The 26,083-nt window shown below is 44.4% G+C and overlaps 1 protein-coding gene across 5 annotated transcripts in view; it reads left to right on the forward strand.

Moving 5' to 3' along the window:
- SLC25A21 (solute carrier family 25 member 21) overlaps positions 1-26,083 on the forward strand; it is a 584,350-nt gene that overhangs the window by 407,291 nt on the left and 150,976 nt on the right. For all 5 annotated transcript variants that reach the window (XM_073554205.1, XM_073554202.1, XM_073554203.1 and 2 more), the window contains one exon: positions 252-335. In XM_073554205.1, coding sequence (XP_073410306.1) covers positions 252-335 — 84 coding nt within the window. The remainder of the gene's footprint in view (positions 1-251; positions 336-26,083) is intronic.

The following is a 26,083-nucleotide window of genomic DNA, read 5'->3' on the forward strand; positions in this document are numbered from 1 at the left end:
GTACAAGCTAACAATAAGATCACCATTACGTGCCTTCTCCTGCTCCATTGCCAGCTCTCCAATGCTGCTTCTGGTCATAGTTTACAGGCTGCTGTGGTGATGTTATGACTGCAGCACCTGTGACTGCTGCAGCCAATAACTGGGCTCAGTGGCTCTAATTTATTTAGATTTTATTTCTACTGTGTATAAATTCAGACTGTTCTACTAAGTGCAACTACTACTAAATAATAATTTTTTGTTTCATCTGGTAGATTTCAGATCCAAAGAAATACATCTGATCCTTCCAATTATAAGAGCTTGGGTGACTGTTTCAAGAAGATCTATCACAGTGAAAAGTAAGTGGGGATCATGCATTGAGAACATGGACATAGAATGTACGATACAATGCCTTTGTTTTACTGAAGCTTAGGAAGAGCCCATATTGGTTATCCTTATGGCTTGCTCCCAGTATCCTTTCTAAACAAATATTCCATGTAACCCCTGAGTAAATGCCACTTATTAGTGTATTAAGCCCATATTGTCACTCTCTGAGTTTCCTTATTGCTTGGAGAGATCAAGCTTGCAATTAAAAAGATTATATTGGTACAGTAAGTTTTAATACAAGTAAGGTTAGGTTGAGACAAGCCATTATCACGGTCCATATATGGACTGCAATGCCCAGTCTGACCCCTGGTCTCTCGACACAAACTTACAGCCTCATATGTACCTATGAAGCTGTGAGTTTGGGTTAACAGATCTGGGGTCAGTCCACTATATTCCATTGCGAGAGAGGAGGAGAAGTGAGGAGCAAGTGTAGGGAAGTGGACTGACCTATGGACCTGTCTGAAGAGGAACAGTGAATGTAAAGATGGGCAGTAAATATACTTGACGTGAATTTGTATATACGTGTGGGAAACAGCTGGAATCAGGAAGAGGTGGTGTAGGACCGGGTTTTGGCCACTAGGGGGAGACAAAGAACAGCAGGAAAAGGAGACGGTGCAGTACTGAGGTTTGGCCACTAGAGAAAGCAAGGAAAAGACTTAACAGCAGCTAATGCTTAAGAAACCGCATAGTCATGGTGGGCAGAGTTACGGGGACTCGAGAGGGGAATTCCCAGGCAGGGGAATAAAAAGGGAGAGAGTTCCAGAATGGAGCCAGTCCAGGAGGAGGAGTTCTGCGTAGGAAGAGACGGAAAAAGGAAGAGCTCCGGAAGGGACTGGAATGAGAGGCAGTCAGGGGGGTGGCCCTGACAGGATAGCCGCAGGACAGAAGATGGGAGTACCAGACGGACGGACTCGGACAGGCGAAGCGCTGTGGTGGTAGGCCTAGGGCAGCCACAGCGATAGAACCGCGAGGGACGTCACTTTAGGAGAGAGAAGAAGGTGCAAGGTACCCGGGCCTGCGTGTACGGAAGCTGTCGTGTTGCTGTGGTCGTTGGGAGGACGGACAATAAAGAAGATCTGTTGAACGCACATCGGTTTCTATCTCCAGTCTGTTCGCGGTGCAAAAGGACCACCCCCAGGTCAGTATACGTACCTACACAAGGAGAGGAAACAGGCAGAGGCAAACATAGAAAGCTCATGGTGAACTTTCTAACAAGTCTTTTACTTCACCCTAGAGATGATTCACATCCAGACAACTCCATCTAGTATGTTCCATTTTGCTGGTGCTTTTTTCAGTGTGATAAAAAATGAATAGCATGTATCCCTCTCTTTGTGCTGTCCATGGCAGAGACCACAGCAACAAGTCTCCGGCACCCAGCTGATTGAAAAGTAACAGAGATCATGCAGAGAGGAAAACTGATTTAAATGCAGGATGTAAGTGATATAATGAAAGGATATACTGTACATACACTGAACGTCTTATTCTCAAAAGTTACTTGAAAGTATGGTCACCCTTTGAGAGATATTACTAAAGCTGTCGGCCTGGGACATAAATGCTAATGATAAGACATGGGAACAAGAAAACCATGCCACACGAAGATAGGCAATTCTAGAATCCTGCCTGAAAAATGTCTCCTGATTCAGACATAATTTGGTTACCAGCTGTCACATCTGTGAAGCGATCTCCATCATGGTGGTTCTATACCGGAGTACCCACATGTGAGGGAGGATTACTCTGGTATATTTGTGATTGAGCAGAATGCCAGTGTCTGAACACCGCACTGCACTTTCTCACTGAGCCAGTGCACGTGTCCTGAGTACAAAACTGTGCACAAAGATACCTGTGGAGTGGGGCAGGAGTGGTGACGATGCATGCTCCAGGCTCACAGGACCTGAAGCATGTGACTTCTGGGGGCGTGGTCTAAACTCCAGAGAGCTAGGAGCTAAGGAAAACTCCTAGAAGGGTAACTAAAGGACAATGTTACCAAGAGGTGTAGACAGAGACAGAAACCAGATCAAGCCAGGGTCAAAGCACAAGATAGCACGACAGTACCAAAGGGTTAGACAGAATGGATAGTCAGGAAGTAGCAATAGATCAGAAAACCAGAACGGGCAATAGACAGTACAATAGGAACAAACTGTAAAGGAGTAACGATAGCCATGCCAGGAGGTCAGGACCGGAAAAGACAATAAGACCAAAACGAGAGACAGAGTACAGAGTGAGGGGACAGACCGGGTCACACACTGGAAGCAAACAAGCTATGCAGTATGCAAGCACACCAGGGGTCAGACACACAGCCAGAACAACAGTATAGCTGACAGAGAACCCTGGTAAAGATTGAGTATAAATACCCCTCCCAGATCCAGAAAGAGGCCACGTACACTTAACCCTGTGAGTGCAGGGCAAGAACACTGTCCAAACTATGACAGCCAGTCTCGTATTCATTACTATTGGATCTATTAACAAGTAGAAAGACAGAGATTGGTGACTACACTTCAACATTTCATGAATAGCAGTTCAGGTTCCTGGCATGTGATGGGCCTGTGCTTCCTATAAAGTGTCACGTTCCGTAAGTTCTACACTCAAACTAAAGGAAAGAATCAATAGCAAATCTAGAGTATTAAGAGGAAATGGTGGACAAAGAGTGTCTCTCGCTCTTGATGACCTGTGTTGATTTTAATAGCCATTTTGTTTCCCCTGTTTTGGCTCTATAGGGAAATTAAACAGCTAGAGCAGGACTGATAAAATCCTTATTATAATACTAGCAATGACATTTCCAAAAAGTAATAGGCAACCATTCTGATGTGGATTTTCAGTGTAAGTACAGCAACCTCACCAGGTCTATGAGATCTACTTAATAATGTATGCTATTTGTATTGTGATATATTCACTTGAACCATCTGCTGTCCAATACCCATTCCCACAAGCATTTAAAATAACCATTATATTGCGATAGAAGGTTAATCCTACTCTGCTCTCTTCCACATCAAGAGGTGAGCAGGGCACATGGCGTCATATGTCCTGATGCCTGCCAGGATATTTTGCACCTGTCCTGTTTTAATGAGCTGGACAGATGCTTGATACCTGCCAATCGTCCATACGTCCCAGCACTATCGGCAGGTGAGTGGGACAGGTGCATGATACGTGTCCCGGCAGGTATTGGTAGATGTGATGTCTCTTGCCACGCTCACCTTGTGAAGTGAACAGAGAAGGACCTTTAATTCCTTTCCAGCATTTTTATTCATTCCATAGAATCCCTATTAATAAATCTAATTTCTACAATTAAGTTAGGGAGAGGGCGGCTCATGCAGGATGTTCAGCTAGTGTGAAGAGCTGCTACAACCAGATCTCACACTTTGCACCAGGCCCGGATTGGTAATATAACCAACCGGGCATTTTCCCGCTGGGCCGCTGTCATGTGGGCCGCGGGCAGCAGCGCCTGATCATCTGGCCGCTTGCCAGCTGATTCGGCCACTGGCCTGGCTGTTGCTCCTGCCGCCGGCCCTCTGCGGGCACGGCGGTTATAGTTTCCAACCCTCCCGCACTGCAGGGAGATAGGCCGCCACGCCCCCCCCACGCACCCCATCATCGCCGTAGCATGAGACCTCCCCCCGCAGACACTCACAGCGTCACTTGCCTGCTCTCTTCTCTGTTCACAGGACCTGTGATGAGGTCACAGGAGGGGAGGAGTCAGGGGTCACATGATCAGGAGCCTTTGTCCAGACCCCTGATCATGTGACCCCTGACTCCGCCCCGCCTGTGACCTCATCACAGGTCCTGTGCGCTCAGCCTTACCTCTTGGTGTCTGCAAGACTCTGCTGTGCTGTTGTCATGGTGCTGGATGAGGTAAGTATGTGTGGGGTCAGGAGGGGTTTACAGGGTAGATGTAGCAGAGCTGTGTGTGTACGAGGTGTACGGCGCGGAGCCGCATGTGTACGAGGTGTGCGGAGCGGAGCCGCGCGTGTACGAGGTGTACGGAGAGGAGCCACGTGTGTACGAGGTGTACGGAGAGGAGCCACGTGTGTACGAGGTGTACAGAGAGGAGCCACGTGTGTACGAGGTGTACAGAGAAGAGCCACGCGTGTACGAGGTGTACAGAGAGGAGCCGCGGAGCCGTGTATGTACGCAGTGAAGCCATATGTGTACGGGATGTACGGAGCGGAGCCAAGTGTGTACAAAGCATACAAAGCGGGCTTTTCCCACGGACACAGCAGTACATGGCGGAGCCCTGAGGAGCATTTTAAAACACACACATGACGTTCCATCTGAAGTGATGTGCTGGAAGCTGACCGGAAATTAGGTAATTTCATGAGGAGATTGTGACGGAACCAGGAATGCTTCAGATCCATCACCATGTCCTCCGACAGCACAGACCGCAGGATCGCCTTGGAATCGGGGTTGCCAGCGAAGTGAGCGGATCATGATATGTCCTGCATCGGGAGGCTCAGGTGGGCACTACAATGGGAGCCGGGCTGCTATAGTATCTTTATAGAATCTTTCTTTATTTCTTTCTCTCTTTTTCTTTCTTTCTCTGTTCTTTCTTTCTTTCTTTCTTTCTCATTCTCTGTTCTGTCTTTCCCTCATTTTCGTTCTCTCTCTCTGTTGGTTCTTTCTTTCTCTCTCTAATCTTTCTTTTTTCTTTCTCTCTCTCTCTGTTCTTTCTTTCCCCTCTTTCTTTCTTTTTCTTTCCTCTTTCTTTTTCTTTCCTCTTTCTTTCTCTCTGTTCTTTCTTCTTTTCTTTACTTCTTTCTCTCTCTGTTCTTTCTTTGTCTCTCTATGTTCTTTCTTTCCCCTCTTTCTTTCTCTCTCTGTTCTTTCTTTCTCTCTCGCTCTCCTTTCTTTCTCTCTTGCTCTCCTTTCTTTCTCTTTTTTTTCTCTCTCTCTCTGTTTTCTCTCTTCCTTAGTGCCAGTCAGTGTGCCCATAATGCCAGCCACTGTGCCCTCAGTACCAGTCAGTGTGATCAGCAGTGCTAAATGGGTGCGATTAGGCATGGACATGGGTGTGACTAGTTGCGAAATGGGTGTGGCCGGGCGTGGCCGCCGCAGTCTTTGTCCCTCTTTCCCTTCAAAAGTTGGGAGGTATGATAGGGGCAGCTATGACCAGGGGGTCTGGGTGCCCAATGGATAGCAGTTCTGCCAGGAATTCTGTCACCGTGCGTACAAAAGGGGACAGAGCTTTGGGAGGAGTACTGTACCTAAAAGCAATAAATAGGACTGAGCTGAAATACTGGGCACAGCTCTGACTACATGTTATATAGTCGTGTTAATCTCCTCTCACTTCTTGTAACCTACAAGTGTACAAATATATTATATAGTCACCATGTGATTAGTGGCCCTGTGTAGCTTCAAATGCCAGGGCTGAATTTTAGTCCCAGTCCGGCCCTGCTTTGCACTGATGAGGTAGCACCCCGAAGCACAGTGTCTGCAAATTGAAATTATGGTTTAGCTTTTATCCTAAATCATGTGGCAAGGCTCATTAAAGGGTTAGTATAGATTTTTAGGATTGTTACATCCAATAGGTGGCACTAGAGTTCTAGTTCTCTTACTCTCTGAAGAGGCAATTTGCATATTTAATTTCCCAGAGGAGAATTTCAAGACTTAAAGGGGTTTTTCCACCAACAAAAGTTCATTTGAATTAATCTTGGAATAGTAATAACTTCCATAATACGATGTGTTTAATTAAAATGTTGCTGTGCTGAGATAATCTTATAAATGTTTCTCTGCTGTGTACTGTGTAATGGCTGTGTTTAACCATACAGGAACATGGTCTGATCATACCACAGCTCCTGGGCAGGGGAGGAAGAAAAAAATATACAGACATTACAGCACGGGATAGTAAATGATAATTTGTTTGAAATAAAACATTGTTTAAAAACAGGCAGGGAAAAGTTTTACTTCACAAAAAGAATCAGCTGTGATCCGTGCTGTAATGTCTGTATACATTCTTTTTTACCCTAGAATCCCTATTAATGAATTATTATTCCAAGATCTATTGATTAAAAGTCTCCTCACATTGGCAAGCCAGGCGTGGTTTGTCACTGTCCACAAGAAGAAACGTTACCTCTTGGATCCCAGTCAGATGCCTCTCACACAGCCAAACCAGATTTCACACTTTGCACTGATGAGGGGTAGCACCCCGAAACACGGTGTCTGTAAATTGAGATTCTGGTTTTGCTTTTATCCTAAATTGTGTGGCAAGGCTCGTTAAAAGGTCGATATTGACTTTGAGGATTGCTACTTCCAATAGGTGGCACTAGAGTTCTAGTCCTCTTCCTCTCTGAAAAGGCAATTTGTATATTTGAGCTGCTACAAAGAACATCTCTGTTTCTAATCAGTGAATTACACAAGCAATCCATTTATTTTATTCGGAATAGTTTAATGCGTAATTTCTCCTGAAGAGGTGCTGCAGGAAAATGTAACACTTGCTACAAGGATCTTCTGCAGAGGTGATCGCTGGGGCCTGGGCAGCATGGCACCATGTGATGAGCTTATTGTTGAGGATCGCTTTACAAAGGAGACATTGTTAAAATCAGACAGTAAATATTGGAGGAAAATTCTAATCAAAATGATATGTAATGGGTTAAAAAAAATTCCGGTTCTGAAATCTGTGATTTATAAAAAGTATAAATTTCAGTGGCTGTGACAACCCCGGCCTTCCCCATACTAGATTCCCAGAACAGGTGCATGGCACTATTTCATGTCTACGTGAGCTCCTCTGGAAGGGAGAGGCCTCTACTTTTTTTTTTTTTTGGCTGCAGGAGTTTTAGGGTCCGGTTTGCATTGACAGCCACAGGAAAGTTAAGCTACTCAAGGCAGTCTGTTTATGAAGGGCTGACAGCTTTATGGCTAGCATTAACAGATTGAATGTTTATTGGGGTAAATGTTTGTACGGAGGATTAGCCTAGAAACCTGGGCTCCGGCCTTTAGACATTTGCAAATACTCTCAGGGATCAGTTGGTGTTAAAATTTTCCTTTCGGAGTTTCCATCAGCTTGTCTTCTACCTGCCTCTCGTGTTCTCTGCGCCCCATCCTGTCAGCTGAAATGTCACAGTAAAGAATTAATGACTTTTGTAAAGAACTACTTTTCGTTAGCGTTGTATTTCCCCCTCTACCTAAGCCAGCGTATGCTGTGTGTAGATGTGCAAGGCCGTTCTGTGGCCCCCAGCTGGCTTGTTTTATGGCATTATTTTAAACAGGATCCAGCCTATAAGAATGAATGGCACATAGCACCTTTTTCCAATACAGTTAATTTTCCAGACATTTCAGAGTCCTGACGTGACGTTTGCTTATTTTTGTTGAATGTTCTTGGCTCGCTAATTTGTCGGTCACCTGCTGGTGTTTTCTGACTTCTGCTTCTAATCAGTTCAACTCATACGCATCATGGTTAAGAAGATGAAAAGTTTTAAGGCCAGTTCAAAACTAAAATTCATTGGGCCCTATAATAGAATGACATGGGCCCTCACCACCTAATGACTAAAACAGCAGCACATGCTGCAATAATTAAAGGTATGAATGATGGCGCCAAGCCGCCATAGTTTAGAGAACTCGCATAGTAATGCTAAATGGTAGGGTGCCTCCTACAAGTTATTACCTTCCAAAAGTTATAACGTACTTGCATTTGAGTCTTAAACGCTATGGACACTTTTGACATAGAAAAAAATATGTTTACACATGTTAGTGGTTATCTTTAGTTATATTTCAGTCTGCAATCTTCAGCCTTCATTTGTTTTAAGACCTTCCTGATATGCCGTTTTCAGACTGATGCACGGTTCAGATTATTCTATTGTGGATCCCAATAAGAAGAAGAAGAGCAGCATCCAATCCAGGTGAGAATAGTATAAATTTATTCAGCCATGAAGAAATGCAACGTTTCAACCACCAAGTGGTCTTTTTCAACCATGCTTGAAAAAGACCACTTGGTGGTTGAAACGTTGCATTTCTTCATGGCTGAATAAATTTATACTATTCTCACCTGGATTGGATGCTGCTCTTCTTCTTCTTATTGGGATTCCTGTTGTCCGACTGGGTCATTGGACTTTGAGCATGCATCCCCCTGATCCTGTAAGTGCTGTTTGCCACTTTTTCTATTTATTCTATTGTGGATGTCAGCTCTGTGTGTATCCAATCCAGGGTACTGTTGTTTTCGTTAGCTCATATATCAGCACAGCTTTTATTCTACACTTATTTCCCCTCCTTTTCTGTAGTCTGTTTTCTCTGCCCTCCTCAAAACTGTACATGCTTTTTACCTTGTCCACATTGTGGACATCTGTGTACTACCCCCTGCCTGCTGCTATCACTAACTCTGAGAGAAGGGAGGGAGAGATCCACCAGGAGCAGTAGCTGGATCTGATTTGTAGCACGCTGCAGCATATTAAGATGGAATTATTATTTATTTGCTAAAACTATTTAGAAAATTTCTTACAGGGGTTGTCCATCAACTGATAGTCAGTGTCTAACTATCTCATTTTAAAAACAAGCCACTTTGGTTATTTATATCAATTGAAAATTTCCTACTGTTCCCGCTCTACGACAACTTCCCGTTTCCAAAATGTTTTTTCACTTATGATGATGTTCTGTTTGAGTGACCTGAATGCACTGAGTATTTTTAAATGGAACATCTTCAAGGGGATGCAGTCACTCTCTCCTGTTTCTGTAACAATCTGGAAACAGGACGTCATCAGGAGCTGGCGCTGTGGTCATGCCCCTCAGCTGGTTACCCTCTTGGTTTAACTGAGCTTGCACCGGTTGTCAATTCCATCACATACTTGGTATTCACTGTCTACTCACCGATCTGTCTCTTTCAATGCACACTAACAGTGCACTCCCTCTTTGGCTCATCACTTCTACTTACTGAGTATGTGCCTGTTAATTATGACACATGCTCAGTATGCTTTCCCTGCTCGACGCGTTCTCTTCCCTTTCAGTACACATTGGCAGTGCGCTCCCTTGCTGACTCATCAAAATAGGGGTGAAAAATGTAGTGCACTGCCTATTAAGAGATAGGAAGTTCGGCAAGAAGGTAGATTATGTTGAGCATGCATCAGAATTGACAGAGAAGTGATGAGGCATTGAAGGGAGCACTCTGCCAGTGCATGTTGAAAGGGAGAGCACGTGTCATGGAGAAAGAGAACATTGCACGTGCATCAACCGTCACATGCTCCGAAGAACAGAGACCAGCTGCTGAAATGAACGTCACTGATCACCGATGACATTGCGCTTCAGGGCAGTGAAAGCAACTGTTGGGAGTGACTGCAGCGCCATCCTCTAATGACGTCCAATTTCAGGGTGGTAAAATAATCAAGGGGGAGTGACTCTTGCCCCAGGCCCTTCATGCCATTCCATATGAGATTCTCCATTGTGTGTTGGTATACTCAATCTGAACATCATCGTAAGTGAGAAAAGAATTCTAAAACAGGAAATTATCATAGAGAGGAAGAGAGAGGAAACATTAGTGACTTTTCAATTGATGCAAATTACAAAAGTGGTTAGGTTTTAAAATTAGATAGTCATTGACTATTAGATTTCAGACAACGTCTTAAATATTGCATTTAGGAACCAAATGAGCAATAAAAATGTCTGCTTAATAGGAACCTATCAGCAGGATTGTGAACAGTAACCTACAGACAGTGTAAGGTTGGCGCTATTATACTGATTAATTTGATACCTTGATGAAATCCATCTTGTGGTTGTTTAATCTTTATTTTCAGTTTTGAGTTAATGATATGCTCGTGCCCCGGGGGCGGGCCTGTTTGGATTCTGCAGTATGAATACCTAATCATATCACGACATGAAGACTGCTGACAGGTCACTGATCCCTCACTGACCTGCCCCCTAGTTTACATAGTGAATATTATATATACATATTGAAAAAAAAAAACCTTCTCCATGCAGACACTGGACATGGCACCTGCGCTGCAGCATAATAGCATACAGTGGGGCAAAAAAGTATTTAGTCAGTCAGCAATAGTGCAAGTTCCACCACTTAAAAAGATGAGAGGCGTCTGTAATTTACATCATAGGTAGACCTCAACTATGGGAGACAAACTGAGAAAAAAAAATCCAGAAAATCACATTGCCTGTTTTTTTTTCATTTTATTTGCATATTATGGTGGAAAATAAGTATTTGGTCAGAAACAAGCAATCAAGATTTCTGGCTCTCACAGACCTGTAACTTCTTTAAGAGTCTCCTCTTTCCTCCACTCATTACCTGTAGTAATGGCACCTGTTTAAACTTGTTATCAGTATAAAAAGACACCTGTGCACACCCTCAAACAGTCTGACTCCAAACTCCACTATGGTGAAGACCAAAGAGCTGTCAAAGGACACCAGAAACAAAATTGTAGCCCTGCACCAGGCTGGGAAGACTGAATCTGCAATAGCCAACCAGCTTGGAGTGAAGAAATCAACTGTGGGAGCAATAATTAGAAAATGGAAGACATACAAGACCACTGATAATCTCCCTCGATCTGGTGCTCCACGCAAAATCCCACCCCGTGGGGTCAGAATGATCACAAGAACGGTGAGCAAAAATCCCAGAACCACGCGGGGGGACCTAGTGAATGAACTGCAGAGAGCTGGGACCAATGTAACAAGGCCTACCATAAGTAACACACTACGCCACCATGGACTCAGATCCTGCAGTGCCAGACGTGTCCCACTGCTTAAGCCTGTACATGTCCGGGCCCGTCTGAAGTTTGCTAGAGAGCATTTGGATGATCCAGAGGAGTTTTGGGAGAATGTCCTATGGTCTGATGAAACCAAACTGGAACTGTTTGGTAGAAACACAACTTGTCGTGTTTGGAGGAAAAAGAATACTGAGTTGCATCCATCAAACACCATACCTACTATAAAGCATGGTGGTGGAAACATCATGATTTGGGGCTGTTTCTCTGCAAAGGGGCCAGGATGACTGATCCGGGTACATGAAAGAATGAATGGGGCCATGTATCGTGAGATTTTGAGTGCAAACCTCCTTCCATCAGCAAGGGCATGGAATATGAAACGTGGCTGGGTCTTTCAACATGACAATGATCCAAAGCACACCGCCAGGGCAACGAAGGAGTGGCTTCGTAAGAAGCATTTCAAGGTCCTGGAGTGGCCTAGCCAGTCTCCAGATCTCAACCCTATAGAAAACCTTTGGAGGGAGTTGAAAGTCCGTGTTGCCAAGCGAAAAGCCAAAAACATCACTGCTCTAGAGGAGATCTGCATGGAGGAATGGGCCAACATACCAACAACAGTGTGTGGCAACCTTGTGAAGACTTACAGAAAACGTTTGACCTCTGTCATTGCCAACAAAGGATATATCACAAAGTATTGAGATGAAATTTTGTTTCTGACCAAATACTTATTTTCCACCATAATATGCAAATAAAATGAAAAAAAAACAGACAATGTGATTTTCTGGATTTTTTTTTCTCAGTTTGTCTCCCATAGTTGAGGTCTACCTATGATGTAAATTACAGACGCCTCTCATCTTTTTAAGTGGTGGAACTTGCACTATTGCTGACTGACTAAATACTTTTTTGCCCCACTGTATGTACTGTGTATATGATTAATGTTTGAGGTTATTCTGATAATCCAAAAAAAAAAAATCTGTTTGAAAATGGTGCTAGTGCTAAAATTTGTTGTCCTATTCTGCCAATATGTATTAGCATACCGGGTGCTATACACTTTCTAAATATAAATTAGCAGGAATACTGCTTAAAATAACTAGACTTCTAAGACAGAAACTTTTTTTAACTTTGTATAGTCTTTAATTTTAATTAATTGAAATGAAAGATAAATTTTATGGTCGTCTAGTGAGGGTTTATTTGGGGTTCTCCCCAATTTGGAAATTTTATATTTATGCCTCCAAAAACCATCTTAGTTCCTGCATTATTTTTGTTGCATAAGATTTGAGTTGGGCAGGCTGGAAAGCCCTGTCCATGGTCCTTTACCTCACCTTTCATGACTACCTATAATATCTATAATTTACATTCCTTTCATTTCTTTGGATTTTCTGTATAATAAGGGACAAGGCAGGATATTTGGAGGTGCCATAGAGGCCCCATGCACCGTTATAGACCGTTCTGGATAAAATGACGATATAATATGACCATGATCTTCATGCTTTACATTCATTAGATGCTAAACTCTGAAGTTATATACAGGGGTGTAACTATGTACGGATTGCAGGTGTTCCCAGGTCCTGCAGCTTAGAGAGCCCAAACGGCCCATATGAGAAGAACAATTTGGTAGTTGAGGCCCCTGTTGGAGTTTTTGCATTGGGGTCCATGATCTTCAAGTTACACCGGTGTTTAAGGTGGATAACCTGCCTCACTGTGCCTACTGTAGAATATTCCTAAATCTGTAGAGCCCCTTTTCTATGTTCCTCCGTCTTTTCATGATATGGGCAATCATTTTACAATAAGACACAAGTCTGCTTCTAGTGGTGAAACTTGTTTCATTTAGCAAAACCAAATGACCGAAAACACAATTCCGAAACCATTTGTCACCTGTGAAGCACCCAAAAACTGGTGTGTGATTTATGCTGGCTAGGAACAAGCCACAGTATAGGCTTTTGGGCACAAGTGGTTATGATGAACATAAAGAGGTGGAGCGTAAAACTGGACATACAACAATTATTTCTATCTAGGGGTTAATGAATCAGCTCATCAAAGTAGGTAAATGGCGGGATGCCAGGATCCATACCCAGCTCTGCCCTCACAGTTCTCCTATCTGGCAAGTGAAATGCATTAGCAGGAAGCTGCCATCTCATTTGCCAGATTTTGAACAGAAGCATTTGTTCTTTTTTTTTTTTGTGAGAGAAAGCAAATACTTCTAATGCAGGTAAAACCAGAGAGCACGAGATTTATTGAATGTCAACAGCGGAGAGGGGGAAGAGTTACGTAATGAGATATGGGCAGTGGCTGAGGACAGATAGCTGCGACATGATCAGGATGTGATTAGAAGGCCGGTGCATTGTTACACCAGAATTGTGTTCTGCTAGTGATGTCCGCAAGAGGTCAGCTTATGAAATAATATGTATACTGGTGTGCGAAGACAAAATGTCTCCCGATCTTTCATGTAGATGTCTCAGGTTGTGTGTTAGGGCATGTTCACAAGGCAGAATTTTCAAACTGATTGTGAAATAGTTTCCATTGCGGGTACCTACATGAAGATTTGGGGTAATTGGCAAGTGGCGCAAACTGTGTAAATCAATAGCAGAAATCTGAAGATCTGTAGCCAAAACCCTCTTTGACATTCCCTGAACTCATTTTACATAATTACTATATCAAAAAAATTTTTTAAAGTCCTTTCAGGACAGGGTTTGTCAGAGTATGTCTTGTCATAGGATGGAGCTTCTCTGAATGCAGGATTATCTTTTTCAAAAACTTCTCAATATTATCTTTTCACTATAAGTCCTTTCATAGCGAGACCCGTATAGAGGGAGAAGATTGTGTGTTGTACTGCAACGGAAATTACAATTTTACTTAAGCCCTTACTACCTTTTTCATTAAGACCCCACAATTCCATTGTAAATTACAACTAAGACGCACTGCCTATCCATCATACAACCAGCACCTATTGAATCCATTGACTTTATATATAGCTCTGCCTAGTTGTCCATCGTTCTAGTGGTAAAAATAGTGTTGCACCCAGAGCTTATTTTCCTAACAATAACTTCAAAATAGTCTACGGACTTGGCCTCCGGCACAACCATATGGTCTTAGGCCAGGTTCACATAGTGTTAACCAGCCCTATCAACGCAAAGCGATATGTGTTATGCTATACCACTAGCGCTGATGATTCATCAGCGCTAGCGGTGACATGCTATGACCACTAGCGCTGATGAATCATCAGCGCTAGCTGTGCCGGAGCCCCAGACGCTGCAGCCCGCGTCCAAGGCTCCGTCATTGATTAACGGCACATCTCGAACATGTGCCGCTTTACGGCATACGTCGTGATGCGCTAGTTAATGGGAGGCTATGGCAGCGTTAATGGACTGCGTTACACCGCGTTATACCGCGGTGTAACGCAGTCAACTAAACGGACTGTCCTAGCGCAGTGGGAACCCGGCCTAAGCCTAATGAAAAAAAATCATAAATCTCCACATTTCTATTTATGATAAATCTGGAGAATAATACTTCTTCATGGTATGTGTTTCTTAGAAAGTTCAGTGAGAAATTATATTGCAGTGTGAAAGATGTATCATTTCATATGTTGACATATTTTCATTAAAAAAAAACAACAATGAAAAATCCAGGTGTCCTTATTTATGTAAATGTCAAACTGCTTTTTTGAAGTCAGAAATAACTTAATGATAATCTGCCATCACGATTTAGGTCTGTTAAGTACAATGCACCAATTTGTGGCAACCCCAAAGTTAAGGAAAAGTTATCAGCATATTCGTAAAATCAATGTTTTAATCCTGTGGTGCATATTCAAATTAGTTAGACTATTTGTAATGGCGAGTGCTGACTAGTCCAACCCAGCCTGCCATTATCACGCCCACAAGGGCGAGGTTATAGGGTCTGTATTGCTCCTAATGCCTGCTTCCTAAATCATGCAAATACCCATTTAGCGCCATGACTATGATTAAAGTTTATGATGCACATTATATATTTGTAAGGCCCTAGTGACAGATGCCAAACCTTGCCATGTGTCAGCCATAGGCTACTGTGGCGCCCTGCGTCTTTGCCTCCACAAAAGGGTTAAATATGTACTGTTTTGCATGTGTTTTGTAAGCAGTGGGAGTTATGCTTTCTCTGCTAGAGACCACATCACACAAACACAATTTACCTCACTCCCTTACTTGTCTGAAGCTTAGAGCTTTGCAGACATACCCTAACTAGGAGGGGGAGGAGTTGAGTTGTTTTCAGTGAAGAAGAAGGTGGAGGAAGATGGAGAACGCTCCTGGAAGCCATGACATGCGCTTCCTCCAGGAGCAAAGCTAAGAAGAATCAGGGAGTCAGCCCCTAGGCTATCCATGCTTTCAGAGTAGGGTGGTAAGCTGAGAGATTGTGTGAGTTCATACAACCAACAGCAGAGTGTTTCCCCCAGGAAGACTGCAGCAAACTAGGATCAGTGAAGGATTTTTCAAGGAGGAACTTGAGCTTCACACAGGATCCAAGCTGCAAGTTGCCAGAGAAGAAAACACAGTGAGTATGGGCTATACTGGAAGTTCTAGACTCCGGGAAGCCTTGGTCCCAGAAGGGATTAGAATAGCAGGAAGCTTACACCGAGTCACAGCAGAGTGAAGGATAACTCCCATTCTGCAGAGCAGACTGTAACCTGGTGAGAGTTGTAATACCTCCTCTGAATTGCATCTGAACTATGGTAAATGATAAAGTGACTTTCCTTGTCTCCTGCCTTATTACTCGGTGCCTTCTACTTCCATCACAATCTCTGGGGTCAGGCCTGGTTGGAGAGGGTTAAATATCTGCACTGCCATCACCATCTTCTCCCCCAGGGATCATCTACAGTACCGGCTACAGTGGCGGATTAAGTGGACTATGGGCCCAGGGCTGTTCATAAAACCTGGGCCCCTGTACCCCCCTTCCCACCTGAGCGCTGCGGTCCCCGTGCGGGAATTGACAGCCGTACGGACCGCAGCACTTGGTTTGCTGCGGGTCCATATGGAAAACCCGCCACCATTCCACCACGTGTGGACATGGCCTAAAAAGACGTTGCACATAAGCTGTAGGCCTACGGCCAATACGCACAAAATCACGCTCCATCACCCTATCATTGCCTGCTCCATCACCCCATAATTGCCTGCTCCATCACCCCATCACTCCCTTCATTGCCTGCTCCATCACCCCATCACTGCCTGCTCCATCACCCCCATCATTGCCTGCTCCATCACCCCATCATTGTCTGCTCCATCACCCCCATCATTGCCTGCTCCATCACCCCATCACTCCCATCATTGTCTGCTCCATCACTCCCATAATTGTCTGCTCCATCACCCCATCATTGCCTGCTCCATCACCCCCATCATTGCCTGCTCCATCACCCCCATCACTCCCCTCATTGCCTGCTCCATCACCGCCTGCTCCATCACCCCATCACTCCCATCATTGTCTGCTCCATCACCCCATCACTGCCTGCTCCATCACCCCCATCATTGCCTGCTCCATCACCCCATCATTGTCTGCTCCATCACCCCATCATTGCCTGCTCCATCACCCCATCACTCCCCTCATTGCCTGCTCCATCACCCCATCACTGCCTGCTCCATCACCCCCATCATTGCCTGCTCCATCACCCCATCATTGTCTGCTCCTTCACCCCATCACTGCCTTCTAGACCATCACTCCCATCATTGCCTGCTCCATCATACACACAGACATACACACACACACACAGACATACATACATACACACAAGACACCACCTCTCTCCTCTCACCTGTCCGCAGCATCGCCCGAGCTTCCTCCCTCACACAGCAGCGGCCGCTGAATGATGACATCATTCAGCGGCGCTCCTCTGTGTGAAACAGGAAGCGCGGCCTCCGGGCAGGAAGCAGGACGGACCCTTGCCGCTCCGCTCCTGCTATTCACTCTTGCAGGCAGCGGAGCTGCCGTGATCGCATCGCTCCCTGCCCGCCGCTGCACTGCACTGCAGGGTGGAATTGCTGCTGCCGCGCCGCCCCCACACACATGCCGCCTGGGGCGGACCGCCCCCCCGCCCCCCCACCACGCTACGCCATTGCCCTGGGCCCCCAAAAAACCTTGGGCCCGGGGCGACCGCCCCATCCGCCCCTATTAAGATCCGCCATTGACCGGCTATACTACAGTCGAACACTCCAACTGGCGTCACGAATCACTACATAAACTTTATCCCTAATCAATACTCCCCTTTTACAAGACCGCCTGGGCCACGGACCGGGTCACTGCCACTGTGACACATCCCTTTAAGATGACTGACCCAGTACCGAGTATCCCATGGCCTCTGGGGCGCGTCACTACCATGATAATAAAATGTATAAGTATAATCTTTACCATTTGCCAGTGTATAAGGGCAGGTCTGCCTACAGGTTCATGTGGTGTTACAGAAACATGGCACTCTTATTATAGGCTGGTGCTCAAGTAGGATCCCATCCCATATAATAGCATTGAGGAACTTGGAACTGTAGAATGATGCAAATTATTGACATTTATTTACATTGAGCAATTCACAGTTAAACCCATTCACTCTGCCCAAGCCTGTTTTCACCTTCAAGACTAGGCCAAATTTTACAATTCTAACTAGTGTCACTTTATGAGGTAATAACTCTGGAACTCTTCAACGGATCCCTGTGATTTTGAGATTTTTTTTTTTTCGTGACATATTGTACTTCATGATAGTAGTAAAATTTCTTCAGTATGACTTGCATTTATGGAAGAAAAAAAAACGGAAATTTGGCAAAAATTTCGCAATTTACCAACTTTGAATTTTCATGCCCTTAAATCACAGAGATACAGTGGGGAAAAAAGTATTTAGTCTGCCACCAATTGTGCATGTCCTCCCACTTAAAAAGATGAGATATTGTACTTCATGATAGTAGTAAAATTTCTTCAGTATGACTTGCATTTATGGAAGAAAAAAAAAACGGAAATTTGGCAAAAATTTCGCAATTTACCAACTTTGAATTTTCATGCCCTTAAATCACAGAGATACAGTGGGGAAAAAAGTATTTAGTCTGCCACCAATTGTGCATGTCCTCCCACTTAAAAAGATGAGAGAGGCCCACAACTATGAGAGTCAAAATGAGAAAACAAATCCAGAAAATCACCTTGTCTGATTTGGCAAGATTTATTTTTTTAAATTATGGTGGAAAATAACTATTTGGTCACTTAAAAACATGCAAAATTTCTTGCTCTCAGAGACCAGTAACTTCTTTAAGTGGCTCCTATGTCCTCCACTCATTAACTGTAGTAATGGCACCTGTTTGAACTTGTTATCAGTATAAAAGACACCTGTCCACAACCTCAAACAGTCACACTCCAAACTCCACTATGGTGAAGACCAAAGAGCTGTCGAAGGACACCAGAAACAAAATTGTAGCCTTGCACCAGGCTGGGAAGACTGAATGTGCAATAGGCAAGCAGATTGGTGTGATGAAATCAACTGTGGGAGCAATAATAAGAAGATGGAAGACATACTAGACCACTGATATTCTCCCTCGATCTGGGGCTCCACGCAAGATCTAACTCCGTGGGGTAAAATGATCACAAAAACAGTGAGCATAAATCCAAGAACCACACCATAGAACCTAGTGAATGACTTGCATAGTGCTGGGATTACCGTAACAAAGGCTACCATCAGTAACACACTACACTGCCAGAGACTCAGATCCTGCAGTTCGAGACATGTCCCCCTGCTTAAGCCAGTACATGTCTGGGCCCTTTTGAAGTTTGCTAGAGAGCATTTGGATTATCCAGAAGAGTATTGGGCGATTGTCATATGGTCTGATGAAACCAAAGTAGAATAGTTTGGTAAAAAGAAAACTCATTGTGTTGGGAGGAGACAGAATGCAGAGTTGCCTCCAAAGAACACCAATACCTACTGTGAAGCATGGGGGTGGCTGCATCATGCTTCTGTTTCTCTGCAAAGGGACGAGGATGACTGATCCGTGTACATGAAAGAATGAATGGGGCCATGTATCGTGAGATTTTGAGTGCAAGCCTCCTTCCATCGGCAAGGGCATTGAAGATGAAACATGGATGGGTCTTTCAGCATGATAATGATCCCAAGCACACCGCCAGGGCAACAAAGAAGTGCCTTCGTAAGAAGCATATGAAGGTCTTGGAGTGGCACAGCCAGTCTCCAGATCTCAACCCCATAGAAAACCTTTGGAGGGATTTGAAAGTTCTTGTTGCCCAGCGACAGGCCCAAAACATCACTGCTCTAGAGGAGATCTGCATGGAGGAAGAGGCCAACATACCACCAACAGTGTGTGGCAACCTTGTGAAGACTTACAGAAAATGTTTGACCTCTGTCATTGCCAACAAAGGATGTATAACAAAATATTGAGATGAACTTTTGTCAATGACAAATACTCATTTTCCACCATAATTTGCAAAATAAGTCTTGCCAAATCAGACAAGGTGATTCTCTGGATTTCTTTTCTCATTTTGACTCTCATAGTTGTGGTCTACCTATGATGTCAATTACAAGCCACTCTCATCTTTTTAAGTGGGAGTGTCTGGGTGATCTCTTAAAATGAGATCTTAGTGATTGCCTGTTCCTGACCTAAATATGAGCATGCATGCTTAGAAGATAGACATCGGCTACAGAATCAGATGCATGCTCTTCTCCCAGCAAAAGTTGGCACACAGCTGAACTTTATTCTTAAAACAAAGAATCTTGTAACAGACAGGAAAAGGGCGTCACGCAATCTTCTAAACAGGCAGTGTCAGTCTATGATAGGTCGATGCCAACTCACTCCATATATGGTGACTTGGTGTGTCTTAACTTTCACATTCCAAAGATTTCTTCCAGGGTATTTTCCCAGGACACAGATGTCATGTTGCTACACCATATCTGAACTGGCTTATAAGGTTTAATAAATGATTTCATTAGCCATTCTCTCATTTACAGGAGAACTTGCCCAATTGGTGGCTGATTATATCCTTTTTTTCCCCTCAGTATGTCACACAAAATAGTTGATAAATAATATTTCCCACATGTCTACTTTACAGCAGCACAATTTTGTAACAAATTTTTTCTTTTCGCCAGGACAGCACCCACTGAGAGAGGGGATCCGCCCCTAGAAACGGGAATCCTACAGAGAGATAAAAGGGGCGGTCCCCCTCGCTCCCTCAGTTGGTTTCCTGTTCTTGGAAGGAACCCATAGAGAGAAGAGGATACCTGGCCTGGTTGCCGCCTGTACAGAATCCATATGAGCTGCAAGGGCCCCAGAGCTGGAAGCAGCATCGGGGGAGATCTGATATTCAATTCCCCCCTCAGCTGGTAATGTGGCGTGAGGCCTGGTAACGGTGTGCCTGGCTCACGTACGGTGCATAGAGCGGCAGGAGCCGGCACCTAGGGAGACTCCCCTTGGAGAACGCATTATGGACCAGAGCGTCCTGGCTCAGGGTGAGAGCGCGACTCAGCGTCAAAGCTACCGGCACCCCCAGGTATGATGCGAGGCCGGGAATGGAGCACCGTGCTCGCAAAGGACGCGGTAAGATGCTGAACACTGATTCCATACCTGACTCCTTGCGGATGGTCAGTGGTATGGTCTGGCCTGACAGCGTAGACCGGGAGAGCCCGTCCTGGCGCGTATGAGAGGCGCAGCACGGAGAATGCCAGCAGCCGGGGGCTTGGCATGGTGATGCAACACAATATGGCTAGAGAGGAACAGGCTCCGGTCTGTCAGCGTAGACCGGGAGAGGCCATCCTGGCGCGTATGAGAGATGCAGCACGGCGCAGAAGGCCAGCAGCCGGGGGCTTGGAACGGTGGGCCTGAGTCCCAGAGGGACGATGAGAGCCGCGGCAGATTGGCTCCCCCTCGACTGATAATGACTGCATGAGGCAGGGGTCCGGGTGGGGCCATCCTCGCTCACGGATACAGCACGATATGGCTGGAGTGAAACTGGCGCGCGTTTGCGCAGATGGTCTGCAGTAGAAGGCCTCGTATGGCCACGGATAAAAGTGGTAGACAGGAAAGCGAACCACGTCTCAGAACGCCTCATATGGCGGTGCAAGGTACAGCCACATGAAGTGGTGGAGGTGCTGCCGTAGGGCAGCAGAAAGAGTGGACGCTCTAGACAGAGTGATTCCACCGAAAGATGTGGTAGTCGGTGAAGCAGACCACGTCTTGGGCTGAGTTTCCACAGCCGGTACCATGTGTTAATCATCAAGGAGATGCGGGGCTGCTCTCTTTAGGTGGCTGCTGAGCAGATGAAGGCCGAGCAATTACCAGAGTATGAGACCAGCTGAAGATCCCTGATCTGGTTGATGTGTAAAAAAAAAAAAAAGAGTGCATCCACTTTATTCCCCATTGACTTGCATTGGGGTCGGGTTTCGGACGAAACTCTGACTTTTTTTGCCCTAGTCGGACCAGTTTCATCCGACTCAAATTTTGTTTCATGAAACCCGATCCGACCAAAGTCGCTCAACTCTACTTGCAACTTAACTACTCCACCCATAAAGGGCATAAGGGGTTGATCCAGCACCTTGCCTCCGTGGAGATTGCCAGCTGTGGCTCGTTAATTGTCTCCTTCGGGTGAGGTCTCTCTGACAATTGAGATGTACCATTCAGAGTGGAGGTTATCTGGAACTCTGAGAGGGTGCCCCATTGAATGTAACTGGGGGCCTGGTCTCTTGTTTGGCACCTTCAAGCGGGGCTGTAAGTCTATCTGTACCCAATGGGGCCTATGTTTATCATATGGTATAATAGAGTCTGGATACATCGTATTACATCAGCGCCTCTATGAATCATTCTGCATCATAGAATACTTCATGGTGCTTCATAATACGAAAGATATGCAGTGAAAGGTGGACACCACTGTATAAATTACCAAATACTACGGCCCGATGCAAACATGCGCCAAAGATGAATCAAAAGGAAAAAGAAAAAGGCGCAAATAGTGAAGCACACACAGCCAATAATATAATTCATTGTACGTCATATTGCTTCATGGTACGTTATGGTACTTCATGATATGTCATAGTACATCATAGTACTTCATAGTACTTCAGGTTGCATCATACTATGCCATAGCGCATCATATTGCTACATGGTACTTCAGGGTACTCCATGGTACTTCATGATACGTCATAGTATGTCATTATATCTCATAGTACTTCTGGTGGCATCATAGTGCATCATAGTGTGCCATAGCGCATCATATTGCTTCATGGTACGTCATGATATGTCATAGAAGATACCCAAAAGTGACACTATTCTAAAAACTGCACCCCTCAAGGTGCTCAAAACCACATTCAAGAAGTTTATTAACCCCTCAGATGCTTCACATGAATTTGTGGAATGTGGAAAAAAAATTAAGATTTTTTTTCACAAAAAAATTACTTCAGATCCATTTTTTTCTTTTGACAAAGGTAACAAGAAAAAATGGACACCAAAATTTGTTGTGCAATTTCTTCTGAGCATGCCGATACCCCATATGAGGGAGAAAACCACTGTTTGGGTGCACAGCAGAGCTCGGAAGGGACGGAGCGCCATTTGACTTTTTGAATGTAAAATTTGCTGGAATAATTGGCGGACGAATTCAACCAAAAAACCACCCATATGTGTAATACCCGTGGGAACATAAAGAGATCCAATGAAAATTACTATTAAAAAATCATCTATTAAATATTAATTAAAAAATACCATGTAAAAAGCAAAATACCATCAAGGGACCCCAAGCAGAGAAAAAGGGGGGATATTGCACCAAAATTAATATTAGTTTCCAAGGGCATGGAATACATATGCCAAAAGCCCCTTATGAAAAACAAAAATTGTTCATATTTATTGGAGTACATATAAACAATATCCTCTGTAGTTATCCCTTATAAGTAGATACAACCAATAAACAGTGTAGAACTACATGTGAATAATATGCCAGTGAAGTTTCCCCTTATAAATAGGTACCGGTAAATAGATGAGACATAAAACAGTATCAATCCCTATTTTATAACACCCAAAAACCAGATGCAATAATAATGCTATAGTAGCTGTGAAAGAGATTGTCTATTATGCCCAGAATAGTTATTAGCAAAGGTAACATTACCGGTAGCAATAGGTCACATAGGTCTGCTTGGCGTCACCTCACCCCGACGTGCGTTTCGCCGCTAGCTTCTTCCGGGGGCATGTCAGGGTGAGGGGCAGTCGCATATTTATGAGGAGTGCCCCCAAACAGCGCTTATCAGGGAAGGAAGGAGAGGGTAATCATGATGGCCCTTGTTAGCGTCCGCCTCTCATATGACTTACTTCCTGAACAACGCTCAGGTGACATGCAAGCTGATCAGCCTGCGTGTCAGTGTGTGAGTGTCTTGGGAAGTCTCGGAGGTCAGGAGTAGCGTGCATGTGCACTGCAAGAAATCCCGGCTGGGAGCAGTGTTCAGCACTTTGCAAGAATTTTGAATGTTTTATGATAACGTATTTAATAATGTTGTGTCTTATGAAAAGTAAATGTCCTTTATAGCATGTTTGATGCAGAGAATTAGAACATTTTTGAGATAGAATGTGAGAATTGAATAAAGACTGAAGAATTGAAAGTGACAGTGATTTGCAGGTTGCCATGATCCACTGGGCGCCAGAACAGCAGAACCCCCCCATACGTGACCCCATTTTACAAACTGCACTTCTCAATGAATTAATCTAGGGGAGCAGTGATCATATTGACACCATGGGTGTGTCACAGAATTTCATACCATTGGGCAGTGAAGAAAAAATGACTACATTTTTACTACCAAAATTTTGTTAGCCCCAGATTTTACATTTAAAGACAAGAAGTGGGTAAACATGGCATAATATTTTATACAATTTCTACTGAGCGTTGCAATACCCCATATGTGACTGTACAGTGCTACTTCGCTATACAGAGAGACTCAGGAGGAACAGAGCACTATTTGCCTTCTGGAGCACAGATGTTCCTAGAACAGTTTGTAGACTCCTTATACAGAGCCCCTAATTGCTAGAAGAGCAGAATCCCCCTCAATTGATACTATTTTGGAAATTATAACCCTTGGGAAATTTATCTACAGGTGTAGTGATGATTTTGACTCCATGGGTATTTTCCAGAAACAAGTAGCAATGAATATTGCCTAGTGAAAATTGAAAACTGCCGTTGTAGTGACCAATGCGCTATAATGACCAATATGTTGTAGTCACCAGTACGTTATACCTAGCCCTTGCTTCTGTAGGCATGCACCTGTAAGATAGGTGGGCTCTTGTCACTTCAGAAACGCCAAACATGGACGCTATATGTGGTTTAGGTACACTATGGGGCTCAGAAGGGAGGGTGACATGTGGCTTTGGGAGTGCAGAATTCGCTACATTTCTTTTGGGGGATGTGATGAACAAAGCAGGATTTAGTGCTTCAATGTTGAATAGCAAGGCCTTTTAGTATGATAATGAGATAAGGCCCAAAACAGAACTTCAAAGCTTAAGTAGGAGCCACGTCCGCATGGGTCAGGAAGATGCCTGGGGGCCTCAATTAGAATATACCTGTCAGCTAGACACAGAAATACACATCCATTGTCTCTCCCAACCACCCCGATTCCATCCTAGGATCATGGATTATGAGCTCATCTTTCGAGTTATGGACTCATGGAAAATATCCGAGTGACCCTGAGGAAATCGCCCATCTAGCTGTGCAACTCCTGAGTCGGTGAGGGCTCTGGGACCTGAGATATAGAGATTGGCCCTCCACAGCAACCCAATGGGGCCATGTTTGCTCTCCACACGACAGGCAAAACAAACCGCATTCACTGGTACCTCTCATGTCCTGATCTGATCATGCTGTTGAAAGTTACCCCATTTCTTAGATATTGGGAATAAGTTCTGCAGGGAGCTAAAGGGTGGAGATCATTACCCCAACCTCTGACACAGGGGGAGGGACCCAGCATGCTTAAGAACAGCAGCACATGGCAGAGACACTCACTCTCTTGCAGAAGAACCAGACGCTTTGGGGTCTGTCCGGCAACTAAGATTCTTGTACCTGTGGACTGCAGAGCTCCTGGCACCCACATGCAACCTACAATCTGGTAAATTGACCTCCAGCTTAATATCTCTAAGTCTTGTACCCTTATTGTTATATTTTACTCTGACTGCAAATCCACTGTAATTCCATTGTATAGCTTACTGTATATTTCTGTAATTATCTAGTGTGTCCTTAAGGCAATTAAACCATAAAATTAATCTTGGGCTGATGCTTTTACTCTGATTACGAATCTTAGAATACCCAGTGGGTAACAGGACATCCTCCCCGGTGGCCATGTGCTCTAGGTGCAGTTCCCTTACTGACCTGAGAGACACAGGGGGCACCGGAGAGCTGTGCCTGTGTAGTTACATCACATTGGTGATGTGGGAGGAACAGGTCCTGTCCTCCACAGGGGACGAGGAGCCATAGCACTTTTCCAGAGCCTTTGTGCTACCAGTAAAGTGAAAGCCCCCTATATTTCCATTAACAGATTTCAGACCTGAGTGAGGACTTGCTTTTTTGTGGATTCAGTTGAAGCTTTTATTGAGAACATTTTGCATAACATTAGGGATCACATTTCTCCAGAGCTCTACGCTATGCATTTTTCGGGGTTTCCATCAAAATCTCCGAATAATTTTATTCAGATGAAACACCAGAGCGATCCATTGGCTATAATGAGGCAGCAGAATTACTTTGGACTTCATCTGACCTCTGTTCAGTGGTATCTTTCTTTTCAGAGGTGCTCAAAACTGGTGGATCCTGCTTTTATGTACACCTAAAAAGATACCGCCGGATCACAGCTCAAACAGTGTCCACCATGCCTCCATCTGCATCATTATAGGGAATCTTCAGCCGGGGGTTCTGTCTGAATCTCGTATTTCAGAGAATTACAATGGAAAACCCGGTGTAAGCACTCAGCGTAGAGTGCAGGATAAATGTGAGTCAAGCTTTACTATGAACTTTGGGAGGCAGAATGAACAAATCAGCAACAGGTGAAGAATTGGTTTTATTTATTTTTTACGCTATTCCTTGTGCGGTATAAGTGATTAGACGACTATATTCTTCAGGTCTGTGCGATTTCAGCGGTTCCAGTTTTATAA

This window comes from Dendrobates tinctorius, unplaced genomic scaffold (genome assembly GCF_039654945.1).
Source record: "Dendrobates tinctorius isolate UK_male_01 unplaced genomic scaffold, ASM3965494v1 ptg000208l, whole genome shotgun sequence".
In the NCBI taxonomy this organism is placed as follows: domain Eukaryota; kingdom Metazoa; phylum Chordata; class Amphibia; order Anura; family Dendrobatidae; genus Dendrobates; species Dendrobates tinctorius.